We start from the raw sequence: 23,057 nt of genomic DNA on the forward strand, positions 1-23,057 counted from the left end.
AGCTTGGGAGATTTTTTTATAACCTAACCCTGCTTTCACCTTCTCTACAACTTTATCCCGGACCTGTCTGGTGTGTTTCTTGGCCTTCATGATGCTGTTTGTTCACTAAGATTCTCTAACAAACCTCTGAGGGCTTCACAGAACAGTTCTATTTATACTGAGATTAAATGACACACAGGGGGACTCTATTTACTAATTTGGTGACTTCTGAAGGCAATTGGTTCCATTATATTTTAGTTAGGGGTATCAGAGTAAAGGGGGGTGAATACAAATGCAACCACACTTTTCACAGATTTATTTGTATCATTTATCATTTTCCTTCCACTTCACAATTATGGCCACTTTGTGTCGGTCTATCACATAAAATCCCAATAAAATACATTTATGTTTTTAGCTGTAACATAACAACATGCGGGAAATTTGAAGGGGTATGAATACTTTTTCAAGGCACTGTAGTAATACATAATAACACATAGTAATGTAGAGTAATACATAGTAATAGATAGTAACACATAGTAATGTACAGTAATACATAGTAATAGATAGTAACACGTAGTAATGTAGAGTAATACATAGTAATAGATAGTAACACCTAGTAATGTAGAGTAATACATAGTAATAGATAGTAACACATAGTAATGTAGAGTAATACATAGTAATAGATAGTAACCCATAGTAATGTAGAGTAATACATAGGATAGAAGGATCAGTTAGTGGACAGAATTGATCCGTGCACAGAAGTGGGCATTGTATGGATGTTTCTCTTTCCTTAGTGGAATGCCCCCAGCTGGCGTGTCGGTGGGAGATCCGGTGCTGCGGACTGGGAAGCCCCTCTCGGTAGAGTTGGGCCCGGGCATTATGGGAAACATCTTTGATGGGATCCAACGTCCTTTAAAAGACATTTCAGACCTGACAAAAAGTATTTACATCCCTCGTGGTATTAATGTGACCGCTTTGTCCAGAGATATTAAGTGGGAGTTTATTCCAGACAAAAACATCAGGGTAAGTACAAAGAGGGGGTGTAATGGGGATAAGTACAAAGATGGGGTTTAATGAGGGTAATTACAAAGAGGGGGAGTAATGGGGATAAGTACAAAGAGGGGGTGTAATGGGGGTAAGTACAAAGAGGGGGTGTAATGGGGGTAAGTACAAAGAGGGGGTTTAATGGGGGTAAGTACAAAGAGGGGGTGTAATGGGGATAAGTCCAAAGAGGGGATGTGATGGGGTAAGTACAAAGACTGGGTGTAATGGGGATAAGTACAAAGAGGGGGTGTAATGGGGGTAAGTACAAAGAGGGGATGTAATGGGGGTAAGTAAAAAAAAAGTGGATGTAATGGGGGTAAGTACAAAGAGTGGGTGTAATGGGGGTAAGTACAAAGACTAGGTGTAATGGGGTAAGCACAAAGACCGGGTGTAATGGAGATAAGTACAAAGAGGGGTTGTAATAGGGTAAGTACAAAGACTGGGTGTAATGGGGATAAGTACAAAGACTGGGTGTAATGGGGATAGGTACAAAGAGGGGGTGTAATAGGGTAAGTACAAAGAGGGGGTGTAATGGGGTAAGTACAAAGACTGGGTGTAATGGGGATAGGTACAAAGAGGGGGTGTAATAGGGTAAGTACAAAGAGTGGGTGTAATGGGTGTAAGTACAAAGAGTGGATGTAATGGGGTAAGTACAAAGAGTGGGTGGCCTTGGATGAAGGTTACTCAGGAGTGAGTGGGGCTTATGTGTCTACCAGGAGTGGGTGTAATGGGGTGTCTGTCAGGGGTGGGTGTAAGTGTCTTTCAGAAGTAAGTGTAATGGGGGTAAGTGTCTGTTAGTAGTGGGTGTAATGGGGGCAAGTAACTGTCAGGAGTGGTTGTAAAGGGGGTAAGTGTCTGTGAGGAGTGGGTTTAGAGGGGGTAGGTGCTCCATAGATTGCTGGACAGGGCTGTCTCTTAGTTCTCCATAGATAGCTGGCCAGGGCTGTCTCTTAGTTCTCCATAGATTGCTGGCCAGGGCTGTCTGCTAGTTCTCCATAGATTGCTTGTCAGGGCTATCTCTTAGTTCTCCATAGATTTCTGGCCAGGGCTGTCTCTTAGTTCTCCATAGATTGCTGGCCAGGGCTGTCTCTTAGTTCTCCATAGATTGCTGGCCAGGGCTGTCTCTTAGTTCTCCATAGATTGCTGGCCAGGGCTGTCTCTTAGGACCCTGGGAACACCTGGAAATCACGTAGACGGGTGAGGATCAAACTTAAGTCTGTTAATGTTTGAGGAATGAACAGATGGGAGTAAATAAGACATGACAATTCTTCTTCTTCACCAGGCAGGTAGTCATTTGACTGGAGGGGATATCTACGGGAGTGTCACAGAGAATTCCCTCATCCAACACAGAATCATGGTGCCCCCCCGAAGCCGTGGAACTGTCACCTACGTCGCTCCCCCTGGGAACTATGATATTTCAGTAAGTTGCTGTGGAAAGTATTTACTTTATACTCTCCTCTACCTCTAGTTTAGGCTTAGCCCTTAGCTATGCCAAGTCCTTGCACATGGGCATCCTCAACATTGGAGGTCAGAGGACAATTTCATCCATATTTTAAAGCAGGAAGTTTCATTGAGTCTTTTACATTCAGAGTATTACTTTGTCTTCTCTAGGATGTGGTTCTAGAATTGGACTTCGAAGGCATCAAAGAAAAGCTAACCATGGTACAGGTGTGGCCAGTGCGGCAGATTCGACCAACCGCTGAGAAGCTTCCAGCCAACTACCCACTGCTGACCGGACAGAGAGTCTTGGACGCCCTTTTCCCGTAATGTCATCTCCTGGATTTCAAGGCTTACTTAGCCTCATTTCTTATTGGCCATAGGTCCACAAACCCTCAAAGCCTCCAATCAGATGCAGACTTGTTCTTCATTTGTAAATTTGCAAGGGCAGGTTTGGATCTGATTCTGAGAGCATAGAACTTACATGAGACAAAGGATAAGGCTGGGTTCATGTCCAGACAGATCAGCTGTCTAGAAACTCCCTTTTCTGGCAGAAATACGACAGATATGGGAGGTTTGATATAATTCCCACCATTGATGGTTTCATGGACAATCAGCCTGAGAGTGTAAAGCTCCATACAGCTGGGGATCCAGCCTTTGTAGAACTCCATCTCAGCAAGCCAATCCTCCAACAGACACTGCTCAATGATTGGCCTTCCAAAAAATTGGAAAAGGAACCCCCTAGATGGGACTTTACTGGCCTTTCCATATTGAAGCATCCAACGAAAAAAGTATGATATGAGCAGTATATAAGAAAAGCATGTAATTTTATTTGAAAAGAGGACATAACATGTACATAGATCGTGGCTAATACTGTATGTAAAGCTCCATAGAAACTTCCAACACAGTAGGGACTGATATATATAGATCTGTATAAAACACTATGGCAACCATAATAGATGCACCACATCAGAAAAACCCAAACTTTAGACCTTCCAGACTGATGGAGAGATTATGTGTCTCAACGGATGTCCATGTTTTCTTTCTTAGATGTGTCCAAGGTGGAACCACAGCAATCCCTGGTGCCTTCGGCTGTGGGAAGACCGTGATCTCTCAGGCTTTATCCAAGTTCTCCAATAGTGATATCATTGTATACGTGGGCTGTGGAGAGAGAGGTAACGAGATGTCGGAGGTGCTAAGAGACTTCCCAGAGGTAAGACATTTCTCAGACAACGTACCATAAATCCCCTTGACTGATAATGTGTACTCATCCCAAGAATTCATTCATTATCAGCTTACCATGGAGGTGAATGGGAAAACTGAGACAATCATGAAAAGAACAACTCTGGTGGCAAACACATCTAACATGCCGGTGGCAGCTAGAGAGGCCTCAATCTACACAGGTGAGCCCATTTCTGTTATATACGGTATGTACTGTATGTACATGAAGTCTATAGTAAATATACATTCCATTGGTCTACTCTGTATCTTCTTAGATAAATGTGTGTTGTAGTAGTCGCTGTATTGATGCCCCTCTAGTCTTCAACAGCTACACCGTTTACCATTCCTAAACATGAGTCTACTTTTTGCCCTAATCAAACAATATGTAGTGTCTGGTGTCATACTCATTGTTACCTAAGCCTTGTGCAATGAGCCAGCTAGATGGACTGATGATAATAAATGACTACAACATTGAGGCAATGTCCTCCTCTCCCCGTCTCAGCCTGAACCCTAACCCTAAATCTATTCAATGAGACTGAAGAATGTTCTCTTCTCAAAAAGGAATTACCTTGTCTGAATATTTCCGAGATATGGGTTACAACGTCAGTATGATGGCGGACTCCACTTCACGATGGGCCGAGGCGCTGAGAGAAATCTCTGGTCGTTTGGCAGAAATGCCAGCTGGTAAGAATTATTTATCTATTTCAATTCCATGGGTTTTCTATCTCTTCAATAGTGAAGGAAAATGACTACAATAGTTTCCACCTCTCCCAATGGGAAGATTTCCCCCCAGTAGTTTGTGTCTCTGCCCCTCTCACAATGTGGAGATTTCCCCCAGTAGTTTGTGTCTCTGCCCCTCCCACAATGGGGAGATTCCCCCCCCCCAGTAGTTTGTGCCTCTGCCTCTCCCACAATGGGGAGATTCCCCCCCCCCCCCCCCCAGTAGTTTGTGTCTCTGCCCCTCCCACAATGGAGAGATTTCCCCCCAGTAGTTTGTGTCTCTGCCCCTCCCACAATGTGGAGATTTCCCCCCAGTAGTTTGTGTCTCTGCCCCTCCCACAATGGAGAGATTTCCCCCCAGTAGTTTGTGTCTCTGCCCCTCCCACAATGTGGAGATTTCCCCCCAGTAGTTTGTGTCTCTGCCCCTCCCACAATGGAGAGATTTTCCCCCAGTAGTTTGTGTCTCTGCCCCTCCCACAATGTGGAGATTTCCCCCCAGTAGTTTGTGTCTCTGCCCCTCCCACAATGGAGAGATTTCCCCCCAGTAGTTTGTGTCTCTGCCCCTCCCACAATGTGGAGATTTCCCCCCAGTAGTTTGTGTCTCTGCCCCTCCCACAATGTGGAGATTTCCCTCCAGTAGTTTGTGTCTCTTCCCCTCCCACAATGGAGAGATTTTCCCCCAGTAGTTTGTGTCTCTGCCCCTCCCACAATGTGGAGATTTCCCCCCAGTAGTTTGTGTCTCTGCCCCTCCCACAATGGAGAGATTTTCCCCCAGTAGTTTGTGTCTCTTCCCCTCCCACAATGGAGAGATTTTCCCCCAGTAGTTTGTATCTCTGCCCCTCCCACAATGTGGAGATTTCCCCCCAGTAGTTTGTGTCTCTGCCCCTCCCACAATGGAGAGATTTTCCCCCAGTAGTATGTGTCTCTGCCCCTCCCACAATGTGGAGATTTCCCCCCAGTAGTTTGTGTCTCTGCCTCTCCCACAGTGGGGAGATTTCCCTCCAGTAGTTTGTGTCTCTGCCCCTCCCACAATGTGGAGATTTCCCCCCAGTAGTTTGTGTCTCTGCCCCTCCCACAATGTGGAGATTTCCCCCCAGTAGTTTGTGCCTCTGCCTCTCCCACAGTGGGGAGATTTCCCTCCAGTAGTTTGTGTCTCTGCCCCTCCCACAATGTGGAGATTTCCCTCCAGTAGTTTGTGTCTCTTCCCCTCCCACAATGGAGAGATTTTCCCCCAGTAGTTTGTGTCTCTGCCCCTCCCACAATGTGGAGATTTCCCTCCAGTAGTTTGTGCCTCTGCCTCTCCCACAGTGGGGAGATTTCCCTCCAGTAGTTTGTGTCTCTGCCCCTCCCACAATGTGGAGATTTCCCCCCAGTAGTTTTTGTCTCTGCCCCTCCCACAATGTGGAGATTTCCCCCCAGTAGTTTGTGTTTCTGCCCCTCCCACAATTTGGAGATTTCCCTCCAGTAGTATGTGTCTCTGCCCCTCCCACAATGTGGAGATTTCCCCCCAGTAGTTTGTGTCTCTGCCTCTCCCACAATCGGGAGATTTCCCTCCAATAGTTTGTGTCTCTGCCTCTCCCACAATGGGGAGATTTCTCCCCAGTAGTTTGTGTCTCTGCCCCTCCCACAATTTGGAGATTTCCCTCCAGTAGTATGTGTCTCTGCCCCTCCCACAATGTGGAGATTTCCCTCCAGTAGTATGTGTCTCTGCCCCTCCCACAATGTGGAGATTTCCCCCCAGTAGTATGTGCCTCTGCCTCTCCCACAATGGGGAGATTTCCCTCCAGTAGTTTGTGTCTCTGCCCCTCCCACAATGTGGAGATTTTCCCCCAGTAGTTTGTGTCTCTGCCCCTCCCACAATGGGGAGATTTCCCCCCAGTAGTTTGTGTCTCTGCCCCTCCCACAATGGGGAGATTTCCCCCCAGTAGTATGTGCCTCTGCCTCTCCCACAATGGGGGGATTTTCTGCAGTAGTTTGTATCTCTGCCCCTCAGACAATGGGGAGATTTCCCCCCAGTAGTTTGTGTCTCTGCCCCTCCCACAATGGGGAGATTTCCCCCCAGTAATTTGTGTCTCTGCCCCTCCCACAATGGGGAGATTTCCCCCCAGTAGTATGTGCCTCTGCCTCTCCCACAATGGGGGGATTTTCTGCAGTAGTTTGTATCTCTGCCCCTCCCACAATGGGGAGATTTCCCCCCAGTAATTTGTGTCTCTGCCCCTCCCACAATGGGGAGATTTCCCCCCAGTAATTTGTGTCTCTGCCCCTCCCACAATGGGGAGATTTCCCCCCAGTAGTTTGTGCCTCTGCCTCTCCCACAATGGGGAGATCCCCCCCCCCCCAGTAGTTTGTGCCTCTGCCTCTCCCACAATAGAAAGATTAGATAAGGTGTCACTCACACAGCTGAGCGCCACCATTATGATGACAGCAGTTGGGGAAGATTGGAGTTCTATTGGGGGAGCAGTAAGTAGAAGAACACAATGTCCACAACATCCTAACATTACAAAAGGGTGAAATCTCGGTTTTTCTAAAGACTGTATGATGGATATGGAAGAGTCTCATTTGTTGGGTCTCAGAGACAGTAGAGGACAGTATGATGGATATGAAAGGGTCTCATTTGTTGAATCTCGGGGAGAGTAGGGAGCAGTATGATGGCTATGGAAGGTTCTAATTTGTTAGGTCTCATGTACAGTAGAGGGCAGTATGATGGATATGGAAGGGTCTCATTTGTTGGGTCTCGTGGACAGCAGGGGGCAGTATGATGGATATGAAAGGGTTGCATTTGTTGGGTCTCAGGGACAGTAGGGGGCAGTATGATGATAATAGAAGGGTCTCATTTGCTGGGTCTCAGGGACAGTAGAGGGCAGTATGATGGATATGGAGGGGTCTCATTTGTTGGGTCTCGAGGACAGTATGATGGCTATAGAAGGGTCTCATTTGTTTGATCTCAAAGACAGTAGGATGGATATGGAAGGGTCTAATTTATTGGGTCTCGGAGACAGTAGGGGGCAGTATGATGAATATGAAAAGGTCTTATTTTTTGAGTCTCAGGGACAGTAGGGGACAGTATAATGGATATGGAAGGGTTTCATTTGTTGCATCTCGGAGACAATTGGGGGCAGTATGATGAATATGGAAGGATTTTATTTGTTGGGTCTCAGGGACAGTAGGGGGCAGTATGATGAATATGGAAGGGTCTCATTTGCTGGGTTTCAGAGACGGTAGGGGGAAGCATGATGAATATGGAAGGATTTTATTTGTTTGGTCTCGGGGACAGTAGAGGACAGTATGATGGATATGCAAGGGTCTCATTTGTTGGGTCTCGGAGACAGTAGGGGGCAGTATGATGAATATGAAAAGGTCTTATTTTTTGAGTCTCAGGGACAGTAGGGGACAGTATAATGGATATGGAAGGGTTTCATTTGTTGCATCTCGGAGACAATTGGGGGCAGTATGATGAATATGGAAGGATTTTATTTGTTGGGTCTCAGGGACAGTAGAGGACAGTATGATGGATATGGAAGGGTCTCATTTGTAGGATCTCGGGGACAGTAGAGGACAGTATAATGGATATTGAAGGGTTTCATTTGTATAGTCTCAGGTACAGTGGAGGGAAGTATGATGGCTATGGAAGGGTCTCATTTGTTGGGTCTCAGGGACAGTAGAGGACAGTATGATGGCTATGGAAGGGTCTCATTTGTAGGATCTCAGGCACAGTAGGGGGCAGTATGATGGATATGGAAGGGTCTCATTTGTAGGATCTCAGGCACAGTAGGGGGCAGTATGATGGATATTGAAGGGTTTCATTTGTATAGTCTCAGGGACAGTGGAGGGAAGTATGATGGATATGGAAGGGTCTCATTTGTTGGGTCTCAGGGACAGTAGAGGACAGTATGATGGCTATGGAAGGGTCTCATTTGTAGGATCTCAGGCACAGTAGGGGGCAGTATGATGGATATGGAAGGGTCTCATTTGTAGGATCTCAGGCACAGTAGGGGGCAGTATGATGGATATTGAAGGGTTTCATTTGTATAGTCTCAGGGACAGTGGAGGGAAGTATGATGATATGGAAGGGTCTAATTTATTGGGTCTCGGAGACAGTAGGGGGCAGTATGATGAATATGAAAAGGTCTTATTTTTTGAGTCTCAGGGAAAGTAGGGGACAGTATAATGGATATGGAAGGGTTTCATTTGTTGCATCTCGGAGACAATTGGGGGCAGTATGATGAATATGGAAGGATTTTATTTGTTGGGTCTCAGGGACAGTAGGGGGCAGTATGATGGATATGGAAGGGTCTCATTTGTAGGATCTCGGGGACAGTAGAGGACAGTATAATGGATATGGAAGAGTCTCATTTGTAGGATCTCAGGCACAGTAGGGGGCAGTATGATGGATATTGAAGGGTTTCATTTGTATAGTCTCAGGGACAGTGGAGGGAAGTATGATGGATATGGAAGGGTCTCATTTGTTGGGTCTCGGGGACAGTAGAGGACAGTATGATGGCTATGGAAGGGTCTCATTTGTAGGATCTCAGGCACAGTAGGGGGCAGTATGATGGATATTGAAGGGTTTCATTTGTATAGTCTCAGGGACAGTGGAGGGAAGTATGATGATATGGAAGGGTCTCATTTGTTGGGTCTCAGGGACAGTAGAGGACAGTATGATGGATATGGAAGGGTCTCATTTGTTGGGTCTCAGGGACAGTAGAGGACAGTATGATGGATATGGAAGGGTCTCATTTGTTGGGTCTCAGGGACAGTAGAGGACAGTATGATGGATATGGAAGGGTCTCATTTGTTGGGTCTCAGGGACAGTAGAGGACAGTATGATGGATATGGAAGGGTCTCATTTGTAGGATCTCAGGCACAGTAGGGGGCAGTATGATGGATATGGAAGGGTCTCATTTGTTGGGTCTCAGGGACAGTAGAGGACAGTATGATGGCTATGGAAGGGTCTCATTTGTTGGGTCTCGGGGACAGTAGGGGGCAGTATGATGGATATGGAAGGGTCTCATTTGTTGGGTCTCAGGGACAGTAGAGGACAGTATGATGGATATGGAAGGGTCTCATTTGTAGGATCTCGGGGACAGTGGAGGGAAGTATGATGATATGGAAGGGTCTCATTTGTAGGATCTCAGGGACAGTAGAGGACAGTATGATGGATATGGAAGGGTCTCATTTGCTGGGTCTCAGGGACAGTAGAGGACAGTATGATGGATATTGAAGGGTTTCATTTGTATAGTCTCAGGGACAGTGGAGGGAAGTATGATGGCTATGGAAGGGTCTCATTTGTTGGGTCTCGGGGACAGTAGAGGACAGTATGATGGCTATGGAAGGGTCTCATTTGTAGGATCTCAGGCACAGTAGGGGGCAGTATGATGGATATTGAAGGGTTTCATTTGTATAGTCTCAGGGACAGTAGAGGACAGTATAATGGATATGGAAGGGTCTCATTTGTAGGATCTCAGGCACAGTAGGGGGCAGTATGATGGATATTGAAGGGTTTCATTTGTATAGTCTCAGGGACAGTGGAGGGAAGTATGATGATATGGAAGGGTCTCATTTGTTGGGTCTCAGGGACAGTAGAGGACAGTATGATGGATATGGAAGGGTCTCATTTGTTGGGTCTCAGGGACAGTAGAGGACAGTATGATGGATATGGAAGGGTCTCATTTGTTGGGTCTCAGGGACAGTAGAGGACAGTATGATGGATATGGAAGGGTCTCATTTGTTGGGTCTCAGGGACAGTAGAGGACAGTATGATGGATATGGAAGGGTCTCATTTGTAGGATCTCAGGCACAGTAGGGGGCAGTATGATGGATATGGAAGGGTCTCATTTGTTGGGTCTCAGGGACAGTAGAGGACAGTATGATGGCTATGGAAGGGTCTCATTTGTTGGGTCTCGGGGACAGTAGGGGGCAGTATGATGGATATGGAAGGGTCTCATTTGTTGGGTCTCAGGGACAGTAGAGGACAGTATGATGGATATGGAAGGGTCTCATTTGTAGGATCTCGGGGACAGTGGAGGGAAGTATGATGATATGGAAGGGTCTCATTTGTAGGATCTCAGGGACAGTAGAGGACAGTATGATGGATATGGAAGGGTCTCATTTGCTGGGTCTCAGGGACAGTAGAGGACAGTATGATGGATATTGAAGGGTTTCATTTGTATAGTCTCAGGGACAGTGGAGGGAAGTATGATGGCTATGGAAGGGTCTCATTTGTTGGGTCTCAGGGACAGTAGAGGACAGTATGATGGATATGGAAGGGTCTCATTTGTTGGGTCTCGGGAACAGTAGGGAGCAGCCATTTTATTAGAGGTCCAGTGCCAGCAGATCACCCAGTTGGCCTCCTTCTCATGTGTGAAATGATTTGTGTTACAGACAGTGGTTACCCAGCGTACCTTGGTGCCCGCTTGGCCTCCTTCTATGAGCGGGCAGGAAGAGTCCGGTGTCTGGGAAGTCCTCAGAGAGAAGGCAGCGTCAGCATTGTTGGAGCGTGAGTGACTCAATCTGTGTAGCAGCGGCCATGTTTGCCAATCCATGATCCAGTCTACCCAAGAATGACCTTCTGAACAACCTGGAAATGAGTTTAAAGAAAACCTCCATCCCTCCATCTCATGCCTGGACTGGTGGTCCATAATGCCCAATCAGATAATGAAGTGCTTGTTGTATACAGCATGGGGAGGATTTAAAGAACATTTGTAGAGATTTTTGTCCAATGAAACTGCATTCGCATTCATTCTATGTGATTAGAGGAAATGATGTGCTTGCAGACTATTTTCTCTCCAAGTCAAATGTTATTAATCTATGTTGAATAGATTCAATCAAGAAAATACTGCATTATGGCCACTAGATGGAACTGATGAATATAGTAAATATTTGTTTCCTATGATGAACAGCTTCATCTAGTGGCCATAATGTGGTATTTTCCTGACTCACTCTATTCTGTATGAATAAATAACCTTCTGCCTGGAGCGACAATAGTCTAATAACATTTAAATTTGCCCCCATTTTCACAGATAGAATGTACTATATGCAGTTTCATGGAGTGAATAGCTTAGCCAATTTGAATAACTACACATCTATGACCAACAATTATTGGGAGGAGGTTCTGCAGCTATGGAGCTTGTGAAGTTCCATTGTATGGAATGGGGTAGAGTAAATTCCTAATAGTTTGGGGCCTTTGTTTGTTTGCATTAGTAATAGGTCTCAGTTATAATAATTTCTCTTCACAGCGTGTCCCCACCTGGTGGTGACTTCTCCGATCCGGTTACATCAGCCACTCTGGGTATTGTGCAGGTAGGCATCTATTGCATGGAACCAATCCCACTGAACAATGAGCAGAAGTAATAGAAATTTCCCTTATCTATCACAAAGGACATACGGGGCCCTTGCCTAATCCATGTCATCATTTCCCCTGGGATTAAGGCTAGCATTAGGGTGAGGGTTAGAGGTTAGGGCTACAGTTAGGGTGAGGGTTAGAGGTTACTGTTGGAGATGGGGGTTAGGGTTAGAGGTTGGGGTTAGGGGTTTCGGTTACAGTTAGGGGTTAGGGTTAGATTTACGGGTTTGAGTTTGGAGCTAGGGTTAAAGTTAGGGTTAAAGGTTAGGGGTTAGGGTTAGATTTAGGGTTAGAGAAGGGGCTTAGGGTTAAAGCTAGTGTTGGAGGTTAGGGTTAAAGTTAGGGGTTAGGGTTAGATTTAGGGGCTAGGGTTAGAGTTAGGGTTATAGTTAGGGGTTTAGGGTTAAAGGTTAGGGGTTAGGGTTAGATTTAGGGTTAGAGAAGGGGCTTAGGGTTAGAGGTTAGGGTTGGAGGTTAAGGTTAAAGTTAGGGGTTAGGGTTAGATTTAGGGGTTAGGGTTAGATTTAGGGGTTTGAGTTAGGAGCTTGGGTTAACGTTAGGGTTATAGCTAGTGTTATAGTCAGGGGTTTAGGGTTAACGTTAGGGTTATAGCTAGTGTTATAGTTAGGGGTTTAGGGTTAAAGTTAGGGTTATAGCTAGTGTTATAGTTAGGGGTTTAGGGTTAAAGGTTAGGGGTTAGGGTTAGATTTAGGGTTAGAGATGGGGGTTAGGGTTAGAGGTTAGGGTTGGAGGTTAAGGTTAGAGTTAGGGGTTTGAGTTAAGAGCTAGGGTTAAAGTTAGGGTTATAGCTAGTGTTATAGTCAGGGGTTTAGGGTTAAAGTTAGGGTTATAGCTAGTGTTATAGTCAGGGGTTTAGGGTTAAAGTTAGGGTTATAGCTAGTGTTATAGTCAGGGGTTTAGGGTTAAAGTTAGGGTTATAGCTAGTGTTATAGTCAGGGGTTTAGTTAGAGGTTAGGGTTAAAGGTTAGGGTTTTAGTTAGAGATCGAATTAGGGTTAGATGTCATTTATCATACTGGCTTGTTTGTCTGAGGTTACTGGGAGGCGTCCAGCACTGTGTGCAATGTAAAATGTAATAATGAAAGCGGTGTATGTTACGGGAGCGATATGTAAAGCTGAATCCTCTCTTTTGCCCCCGGATAGGTGTTCTGGGGTCTAGACAAGAAATTGGCCCAAAGGAAACATTTTCCATCTGTGAACTGGCTCATCAGTTACAGCAAGTACATGAGGGCATTGGATGAATATTACGAGAGGAACTTTGCTGAATTAGTACCACTCCGAACCAAAGCCAAAGAGATCCTTCAGGAGGAGGAAGACCTAGCAGAGATTGTCCAGCTGGTGGGAAAGGTGAGACAATATATATGAGATATGTCCTTGCATGTACTGCCCTCTCCAAGCACAAACATCTTTCCTGTGCAGTCTATGGGGGACATGTAAGCTCTATGGGGAATACGCCAGGTATGGGGAGGACTTGCGAGGTCATTGGCAGGCATATGAGGTGTGTGGAGGACATGTGAGGTCTGCGGGGAATATTTTAGGTCTGTGGAGGACATGCAAGGTCTCTGGGGGATACGTGAGGTCTTTGAAGGACATGCGAGGTATATGGGGGATATGTGAGGTCTGTGGAGGACATGCGAGGTATATGGGGGATATGTGAGATCTATGGGGATATGTGAGGTCTGTGGAGGAAACATAAGGTATATGGAGAATATGTAAGGTCTATGGGGATATGTGAGGTTTGGTGGAGGACACACAAGGTCTGTGGGGGCCATGAGAGGTCTGTGGAGGACATGTAAGGTATATGGGAGATATGTGAGGTCTGTGGAGGACACACAAGGTCTATGGGGGATGTGTAAGGTCTGTGGGGGACACACAAGGTCTATGGGGGATGTGTAAGGTCTGTGGGGGACACACAAGGTCTATGGGGGATGTGTAAGGTCTGTGGGGGACATGTGAGGCCTGCGGAAGACACGCAAAGTCTATGGGGGACATGTGAGATTTGTGAAGGACAAGTGAGGTCTACAGGGGAAAGGTGAGGTCTGTGGAGAACATGCGAGGTATATGGGGAATATTTGAGGTCTATGGGGGACATGTGAAGTCTGTAGAGGAAACGCGAGGTCTATGGAGGCTATGTGAGGTTTTTGGGGCATATGTGCGGTCTGCATAGGATCTGCTAGGTATATGGGGAATATGTGAGGTATATGGGGACATATGAGGTCTGTGGAGGACACGCAAGGTCTATGGGGGATATATGAAGTCTGTGGAGAACACCCAAAGTCTATGGGAGACTTGTGAGGTCTATGGGGAACATGCAAGATTTATGGGGATATGTGAAGTCTATGGGGGATATGCGAGGTATATGGTGAAAATGTAAGGTATATAGGGGATATGTGAGGTATATGGGGATATGTGAGGTCTATGGGGGATATGTGAGGTATATGGGGATATGTGAGGTCTATGGGGGATATGTGAGGTCTATGGGGGATATGCGAGGTATATGGTGAAAATGTAAGGTATATAGGGGATATGTGAGGTATATGGGGATATGTGAGGTCTATGGGGGATATGTGAGATCTATGGGGGATATGTGAGGTCTATGGGGATATGTGAGATCTATGGGGATATGTGAGGTCTATGGGGATATGTGAGGTCTATGGGGATATGTGAGATCTATGGGGGATATGTGAGATCTATGGGAATATGTGAGATCTATGGGGGATATGTGAGGTCTATGGGGATATGTGAGATCTATGGGGATATGTGAAGTCTATGGGGGATATGTGAGGTCTATGGGGATATGTGAGATCTATGGGGGATATGTGAGGTCTATGGGGATATGTGAGATCTATGGGGATATGTGAGATCTATGGGGGATATGTGAGATCTATGGGGATATGTGAAGTCTATGGGGGATATGTGAGGTCTATGGGGATATGTGAGGTCTATGGGGATATGTGAGATCTATGGGGGATATGTGAAGTGTATGGGGGATATGTGAGATCTATGGGGATATGTGAGATCTATGGGGGATATGTGAGATCTATGGGGGATATGTGAAGTCTTTAGGGATATGTGAGATCTATGGGGGATATGTGAGGTCTATGGGGATATGTGAGATCTTTGGGGGATATGTGAGATCTATGGGGGATATGTGAGATCTATGGGGATATGTGAAGTCTATGGGGGATATGTGAGGTCTATAGGGATATGTGAGATCTATGGGGGATATGTGAGGTCTATGGGGATATGTGAAGTCTATGGGGGATATGTGAGGTCTATGGGGGATATGTGAGGTCTATGGGGATATGTGAGATCTTTGGGGGATATGTGAGATCTATGGGGATATGTGAAGTCTATGGGGGATATGTGAGGTCTATAGGGATATGTGAGATCTATGGGGGATATGTGAGGTCTATGGGGATATGTGAGATCTTTGGGGGATATGTGAGATCTATGGGGATATGTGAAGTCTATGGGGGATATGTGAAGTCTTTAGGGTATATGTGAGATCTATGGGGATATGTGAGGTCTATGGCTATATGTGAGATCTATGGGGGATATGTGAGGTCTATGGGGATATGTGAGGTCTATGGGGGATATGTGAGGTATATGGGGAAAATGTAAGGTATATAGGGGATATGTAAGATCTATGGGGGATATGTGAGGTCTATGGGGGATATTTGAGGTCTATGGGGATATGTGAGATCTATGGGGGATATGTGAGGTCTATGGGGGATATGTGAGGTCTATGGGGGATATGTGAGGTCTATGGGGATATGTGAGGTCTATGGGGATATGTGAGATCTATGGGGGATATGTGAGGTCTATGGGGGATATGTGAGGTCTATGGGGGATATGTAAGATCTATGGGGGATATGTGAGGTCTATGGGGGATATTTGAGGTCTATGGGGATATGTGAGATCTATGGGGGATATGTGAGGTCTATGGGGGATATGTGAGGTCTATGGGGGATATGTGAGGTCTATGGGGATATGTGAGATCTATGGGGGATATGTGAGGTCTATGGGGATATGTGAGGTCTATGGGGATATGTGAGGTCTATGGGGATATGTGAGATCTATGGGGGATATGTGAGATCTATGGGGATATGTGAGATCTATGGGGGATATGTGAGGTCTATGGGGATATGTGAGATCTATGGGGGATATGTGAGATCTATGGGGATATGTGAAGTCTATGGGGGATATGTGAGGTCTATGGGGATATGTGAGATCTATGGGGGATATGTGAGGTCTATGGGGATATGTGAGATCTATGGGGATATGTGAGATCTATGGGGGATATGTGAGATCTATGGGGATATGTGAAGTCTATGGGGGATATGTGAGGTCTATGGGGATATGTGAGGTCTATGGGGATATGTGAGATCTATGGGGGATATGTGAGGTCTATGGGGGATATGTGAGGTCTATGGGGGATATGTGAGGTCTATGGGGATATGTGAGGTCTATGGGGATATGTGAGGTCTATGGGGATATGTGAGATCTATGGGGGATATGTGAAGTGTATGGGGGATATGTGAGGTCTATGGGGATATGTGAGATCTATGGGGGATATGTGAGGTCTATGGGGATATGTGAGATCTTTGGGGGATATGTGAGATCTAAGGGGATATGTGAGGTCTATGGGGATATGTGAGGTCTATGGGGATATGTGAGGTCTATGGGGATATGTGAGATCTATGGGGGATATGTGAGATCTATGGGGATATGTGAGGTCTATGGGGGATATGTGAGATCTATGGGGATATGTGAGATCTATGGGGGATATGTGAGATCTATGGGGGATATGTGAGGTCTATGGGGATATGTGAGATCTATGGGGGATATGTGAGGTCTATGGGGATATGTGAGATCTTTGGGGGATATGTGAGATCTAAGGGGATATGTGAAGTCTATGGGGGATATGTGAGGTCTATGGGGATATGTGAGGTCTATGGGGATATGTGAGGTCTATGGGGGATATGTGAGATCTATGGGGGATATGTGAGGTCTATGGGGGATATGTGAGATCTATGGGGATATGTGAGGTCTATGGGGATATGTGAGGTCTATGGGAGATATGTGAGATCTTTGGGGATATGTGAGGTCTATGGGGATATGTGAAGTCTTTAGGGTATATGTGAGATCTATGGGGATATGTGAGGTCTATGGCTATATGTGAGATCTATGGGGGATATGTGAGGTCTATGGGGATATGTGAGGTCTATGGGGGATATGTGAGGTATATGGGGAAAATGTAAGGTATATAGGGGATATGTAAGATCTATGGGGGATATGTGAGGTCTATGGGGGATATTTGAGGTCTATGGGGATATGTGAGATCTATGGGGGATATGTGAGGTCTATGGGGGATATGTGAGGTCTATGGGGATATGTGAGGTCTATGGGGATATGTGAGGTCTTTAGGGTATATGTGAGGTCTATGGGGGATATGTGAGGTCTATGGGGATATGTGAGATCTATGGGGGATATGTGAGGTATATGGGGATATGTGAGATCTATGGGGTATATGTGAGATCTATGGGGGATATTTGAGGTCTATTGGGGATATGTGAGGTCTATGGGGGATATGTGAGTTCTATGGGGGATATGTGAGGTCTATGGGGGATATGTGAAGTATTTAGGGTATATGTGAGATCTATGGGGATATGTGAGATCTATGGGGATATGTGAGGTCTATGGGGGATATGTGAGATTTATGGGGGATATGTGAGATCTATGGGGGATATGTGAGATCTATGGGGGATATTTGAGGTCTATGGGGGATATGTGAGGTCTATGGGGGATATGTGAGATCTATGGGGATATGTGAGGTCTATGGGGGATATGTGAGATCTATGGGGGATATTTGAGGTCTATGGGGGATATGTGAGGTCTATGGGGGATATGTGAGATCTATGGGGGATATGTGAGGTCTATGGGGATATGTGAAGTCTTTAGGGTATATGTGAGGTATATGGGGAAAATGTAAGGTATATAGGGGATATGTGAGGTCTATGGGGGATATGTGAGATCTATGGGGATATGTGAGGTCTATGGGGGATATGTGAGATCTATGGGGATATGTGAGGTCTATGGGGGATATGTGAGATCTATGGGGGATATGTGAGGTCTATGGGGGATATGTGAGATCTATGGGGATATGTGAGATCTATGGGGGATATGAGAGGTCTATGGGGATATGTGAGGTCTATGGGGGATATGTGAGGTCTATGGGGATATGTGAGATCTATGGGGGATATGTGAGGTCTATGGGGATATGTGAAGTCTTTAGGGTATATGTGAGATCTATGGGGGATATGTGAGGTCTATGGGGGATATGTGAGGTCTATGGGGATATGTGAGATCTATGGGGGATATGTGAGATCTATGGGGGATATGTGAGGTCTATGGGGGATATGTGAGGTCTATGGGGATATGTGAGGTCTATGGGGGATATGTGAGATCTATGGGGATATGTGAAGTCTATGGGGGATATGTGAGATCTATGGGGGATATGTGAGGTCTATGGGGATATTTGAGATCTATGGGGGATATGTGAGATCTATGGGGATATGTGAAGTCTATGGGGATATGTGAGATCTATGGGGATATGTGAGGTCTATGGGGGATATGTGAGATCTATGGGGATATGTGAAGTCTATGGGGGATATGTGAGATCTATGGGGGATATGTGAGGTCTATGGGGATATTTGAGATCTATGGGGGATATGTGAGATCTATGGGGATATGTGAAGTCTATGGGGATATGTGAGATCTATGGGGATATGTGAAGTCTATGGGGATATGTGAGATCTATGGGGATATGTGAAGTGTATGGGGGATATGTGAGATCTATGGGGATATGTGAAGTCTATGGGGGATATGTGAGATCTATGGGGGATATGTGAGGTCTATGGGGATATTTGAGATCTATGGGGGATATGTGAGATCTATGGGGGATATGTGAGATCTATGGGGGATATGTGAGATCTATGGGGGATATGTGAGGTCTATGGGGGATATGTGAGGTCTATGGGGGATATGTGAGGTCTATGGGGGATATGTGAGGTCTATGGGGATATTTGAGGTCTATGGGGGATATGTGAGATCTATGGGGGATATGTGAGATCTATGGGGATATGTGAGATCTATGGGGGATATGTGAGGTCTATGGGGATATTTGAGATCTATGGGGGATATGTGAGATCTATGGGGGATATGTGAGATCTATGGGGGATATGTGAGATCTATGGGGGATATGTGAGGTCTATGGGGGATATGTGAGGTCTATGGGGGATATGTGAGGTCTATGGGGGATATGTGAGGTCTATGGGGGATATGTGAGATCTATGGGGGATATGTGAGGTCTATGGGGGATATGTGAGATCTATGGGGGATATGTGAGATCTATGGGGATATGTGAGATCTATGGGGGATATGTGAGATCTATGGGGGATATGTGAGATCTATGGGGATATGTGAGATCTATGGGGATATGTGAAGTATTTAGGGTATATGTGAGGTCTATGGGGATATTTGAGGTCTATGGGGGATATGTGAGATCTATTGGGGATATGTGAGGTCTATGGGGATCTGGGAATCTTAATGTCTTTGTCTTGTAGGCCTCACTAGCTGAAGCGGATAAGATCACCTTGGAAGTTGCTAAACTGATAAAGGATGATTTCCTCCAGCAGAATGGCTACTCCGCCTATGACAGGTATCAGCAACCTTCTTAGGCTCAGGTTAAGGGGCACTCTGAATTCAAACAAGGGATATTGTGGTCTGCATTGGGGTTGAAGTTTTTCATCCAATATAGACTGAAGATCAATTAAACATTCTTTCTCTTTTCAGTGGAAACAAATGAGTACAACATGAATAGGGGCTCTGTATCTGATATACGGGAAGGGCGTGGTTGTGGGTGGGGCTGTACAAAGTTACATAGTTAATCAGGTTAAAAAAAGACACAATTCCATCCAGCTCAACCAACAAAAAACAATGAAGAAAACCCAACCATACAATCCCCTATACACAATCCTATACCCTCCCCAACCATACAATCCCATATACACAATCCTATACCCTCCCCAACCATACAATCCCATATACACAATCCTATACCCTCCCCAACCATACAATCCCCTATACACAATCCTATACCCTCCCCAACCATACAATCCCCTATACACAATCCTATACCCACCCCAACCATACAATCCCCTATACACAATCCTATACCCACCCCAACCATACAATCCCCTATACACAATCCTATACCCACCCCAACCATACAATCCCCTATACACAATCCTATACCCACCCCAACCATACAATCCCATATACACAATCCTATACCCTCCCCAACCATACAATCCCCTATACACAATCCTATACCCTCCCCAACCATACAATCCCATATACACCATCCTATACCCACCCCAACCATACAATCCCATATACACAATCCTATACCCTCCCCAACCATACAATCCCATATACACAATCCTATACCCTCCCCAACCATACAATCCCCTATACACAATCCTATACCCTCCCCAACCATACAATCCCATATACACCATCCTATACCCACCCCAACCATACAATCCCATATACACAATCCTATACCCACCCCAACCATACAATCCCATATACACAATCCTATACCCTCCCCAACCATACAATCCCATATACACAATCCTATACCCACCCCAACCATACAATCCCATATACACAATCCTATACCCTCCCCAACCATACAATCCCATATACACAATCCTATACCCTCCCCAACCATACAATCCCATATACACAATCCTATACCCCCCCCCCAACCATACAATCCCCTATACACAATCCTATACCCACCCCAACCATACAATCCCATATACACAATCCTATACCCACCCCAACCATACAATCCCATATACACAATCCTATACCCACCCCAACCATACAATCCCATATACACAATCCTATACCCTCCCCAACCATACAATCCCATATACACAATCCTATACCCTCCCCAACCATACAATCCCATATACACAATCCTATACCCTCCCCAACCATACAATCCCATATACACAATCCTATACCCGCCCCAACCATACAATCCCATATACACAATCCTATACCCACCCCAACCATACAATCCCATATACACAATCCTATACCCTCCCCAACCATACAATCCCATATACACAATCCTATACCCTCCCCAACCATACAATCCCATATACACAATCCTATACCCTCCCCAACCATACAATCCCATATACACAATCCTATACCCTCCCCAACCATACAATCCCATATACACAACCCTATACCCTCCCAAACCATACAATCCTATATACACAATCCTATACCCTCCCCAACCATATAATCCCATATACACAATCCTATACCCTCCCCAACCATACAATCCCATATACACAATCCTATACCCCCCCCCCAACCATACAATCCCATATACACAATCCTATACCCACCCCAACCATACAATCCCATATACACAATCCTATACCCTCCCCAACCATATAATCCCATATACACAATCCTATACCCGCCCCAACCATACAACCCCATATACACAATCCTATACCCCCCCCCAACCATACAATCCCATGTACACAATCCTATACCCTCCCCAACCATACAATCCTATATACACAATCCTATACCCTCCCCAACCATACAATCCCATATACACAATCCTATACCCTCCCCAACCATACAATCCCATATACACAATCCTATACCCTCCCCAACCATACAATCCCATATACACCATCCTATACCCGCAGTTGATTCAGAGGAAAGCGAAAAACCCCAGCAAAGAATGATCCAATTTACTACAGCAGGGGAAAATTTCCTTCCTGATCAACTTTACCTATAAATATTATTCCCCAGTTATATTATGTACACCTAGGAAAGAATCCAGGCCTTTATTAAAGTAATCTACGGAACTGGCCAGAACCACCTCTGGAGGGAGTCTATTCCACATTTTCACAGCTCTTACTGTGAAGAAACCTTTCCGCACCTGGAGAATAAATCTCTTTTCCTCTGGACATAAAGAGTTGTCCTTGTCCTCTGTGTTGACCTTAAAGTGAAAAACTCAACACCAAGTTCACTATATGGACCCCTTATGTATTTCTCATGGAGATCATATCCCCCCTTATGTATTTATACATGGAGATCATATCCCCCCCTTATGTATTTATACATGGAGATCATATCCCCCCCTTATGTATTTATACATGGAGATCATATCCCCCCCTTATGTATTTATACATGGAGATCATATCCCCCCTTATGTATTTCTCATGGAGATCATATCCCCCCTTATGTATTTCTCATGGAGATCATATCCCCCCTTATGTATTTATACATGGAGATCATATCCCCCCTTATGTATTTATACATGGAGATCATATCCCCCCCTTATGTATTTATACATGGAGATCATATCCCCCCCTTATGTATTTCTCATGGTGATCATATCCCCCCTTATGTATTTCTCATGGTGATCATATCCCCCCGTAATCTCCTCTTCTCTTCTGACCATCTATATACACACAGTGACGATTGCATGAAAACTGCAGTAAAAGTGATATTGCCTGTAGCAACCAATTTATTATCACTTTTTAACCACTTCTAGACCGGGAAGGTTTTGCCCCCCTAATGACAAGGCTATTTTTTTGCAATTTGGCACTGTGTGATTTTAACTGGTAATTGCGCAGTCATGCAATGCTGTACTCAAACAAAATGTATGTTCTTTTTTCCCCACAAATAGAGCTTACTTTTGGTCGTATTTGATCACCTCTTTTTATTTTTTGCGATATAATAAAAAAAAAAAACATTTTAAGAAAAAAAATTAAATTTTCTACTTTTTCTTATAAAAAATATCCAATAAACTAAATTTTTGTCATACATTTAGGCCAAAATGTATTTAGCTACATGTCTTTGATATAAAAAATCTCAATAAGCGTATATTTATTGGTTTGCGCAAAAGTTATAGCGTCTACAAACTATGGTGTATATACTGGAATTTACGCAGCTTTTACTTTCTGACTGCCTATCTCATTTCTTGAAGTGCTAAAATGTCAGGGCAGTACAAAACCCCCCCAAATTACCCCTTTTTTGGAAAGTAAACACCCCAAGGAATTTTCTGAGAGGCATGTTGAGCCCATTGAATATTCAATTTGTTTGTCACAGGTGTTTAAAAAAATGCTGCTTCTGAGTACGGAGATACCACATGTGAGACTTTTTGGCAGTCTAGCCACGTAC

At 45.0% G+C, this 23,057-nt stretch overlaps 1 protein-coding gene across 1 annotated transcript in view; it reads left to right on the forward strand.

Annotated features, from left to right (window-relative positions):
• The window catches only part of LOC309569056 (V-type proton ATPase catalytic subunit A-like), a 40,645-nt gene that overhangs the window by 11,691 nt on the left and 5,897 nt on the right, over positions 1 to 23,057 (forward strand). Inside the window, exons 3-12 of the mRNA XM_082274817.1 lie at positions 788 to 1,002; positions 2,306 to 2,443; positions 2,635 to 2,786; positions 3,511 to 3,673; positions 3,755 to 3,863; positions 4,243 to 4,365; positions 10,783 to 10,897; positions 11,637 to 11,700; positions 12,906 to 13,109; positions 19,391 to 19,485. Coding sequence (XP_082130943.1) covers positions 788 to 1,002; positions 2,306 to 2,443; positions 2,635 to 2,786; positions 3,511 to 3,673; positions 3,755 to 3,863; positions 4,243 to 4,365; positions 10,783 to 10,897; positions 11,637 to 11,700; positions 12,906 to 13,109; positions 19,391 to 19,485 — 1,378 coding nt within the window. The remainder of the gene's footprint in view (positions 1 to 787; positions 1,003 to 2,305; positions 2,444 to 2,634; positions 2,787 to 3,510; positions 3,674 to 3,754; positions 3,864 to 4,242; positions 4,366 to 10,782; positions 10,898 to 11,636; positions 11,701 to 12,905; positions 13,110 to 19,390; positions 19,486 to 23,057) is intronic.

This window comes from Pelophylax lessonae (assembly GCF_965119305.1).
Source record: "Pelophylax lessonae genome assembly, chromosome: 13".
NCBI classification, from domain to species: domain Eukaryota; kingdom Metazoa; phylum Chordata; class Amphibia; order Anura; family Ranidae; genus Pelophylax; species Pelophylax lessonae.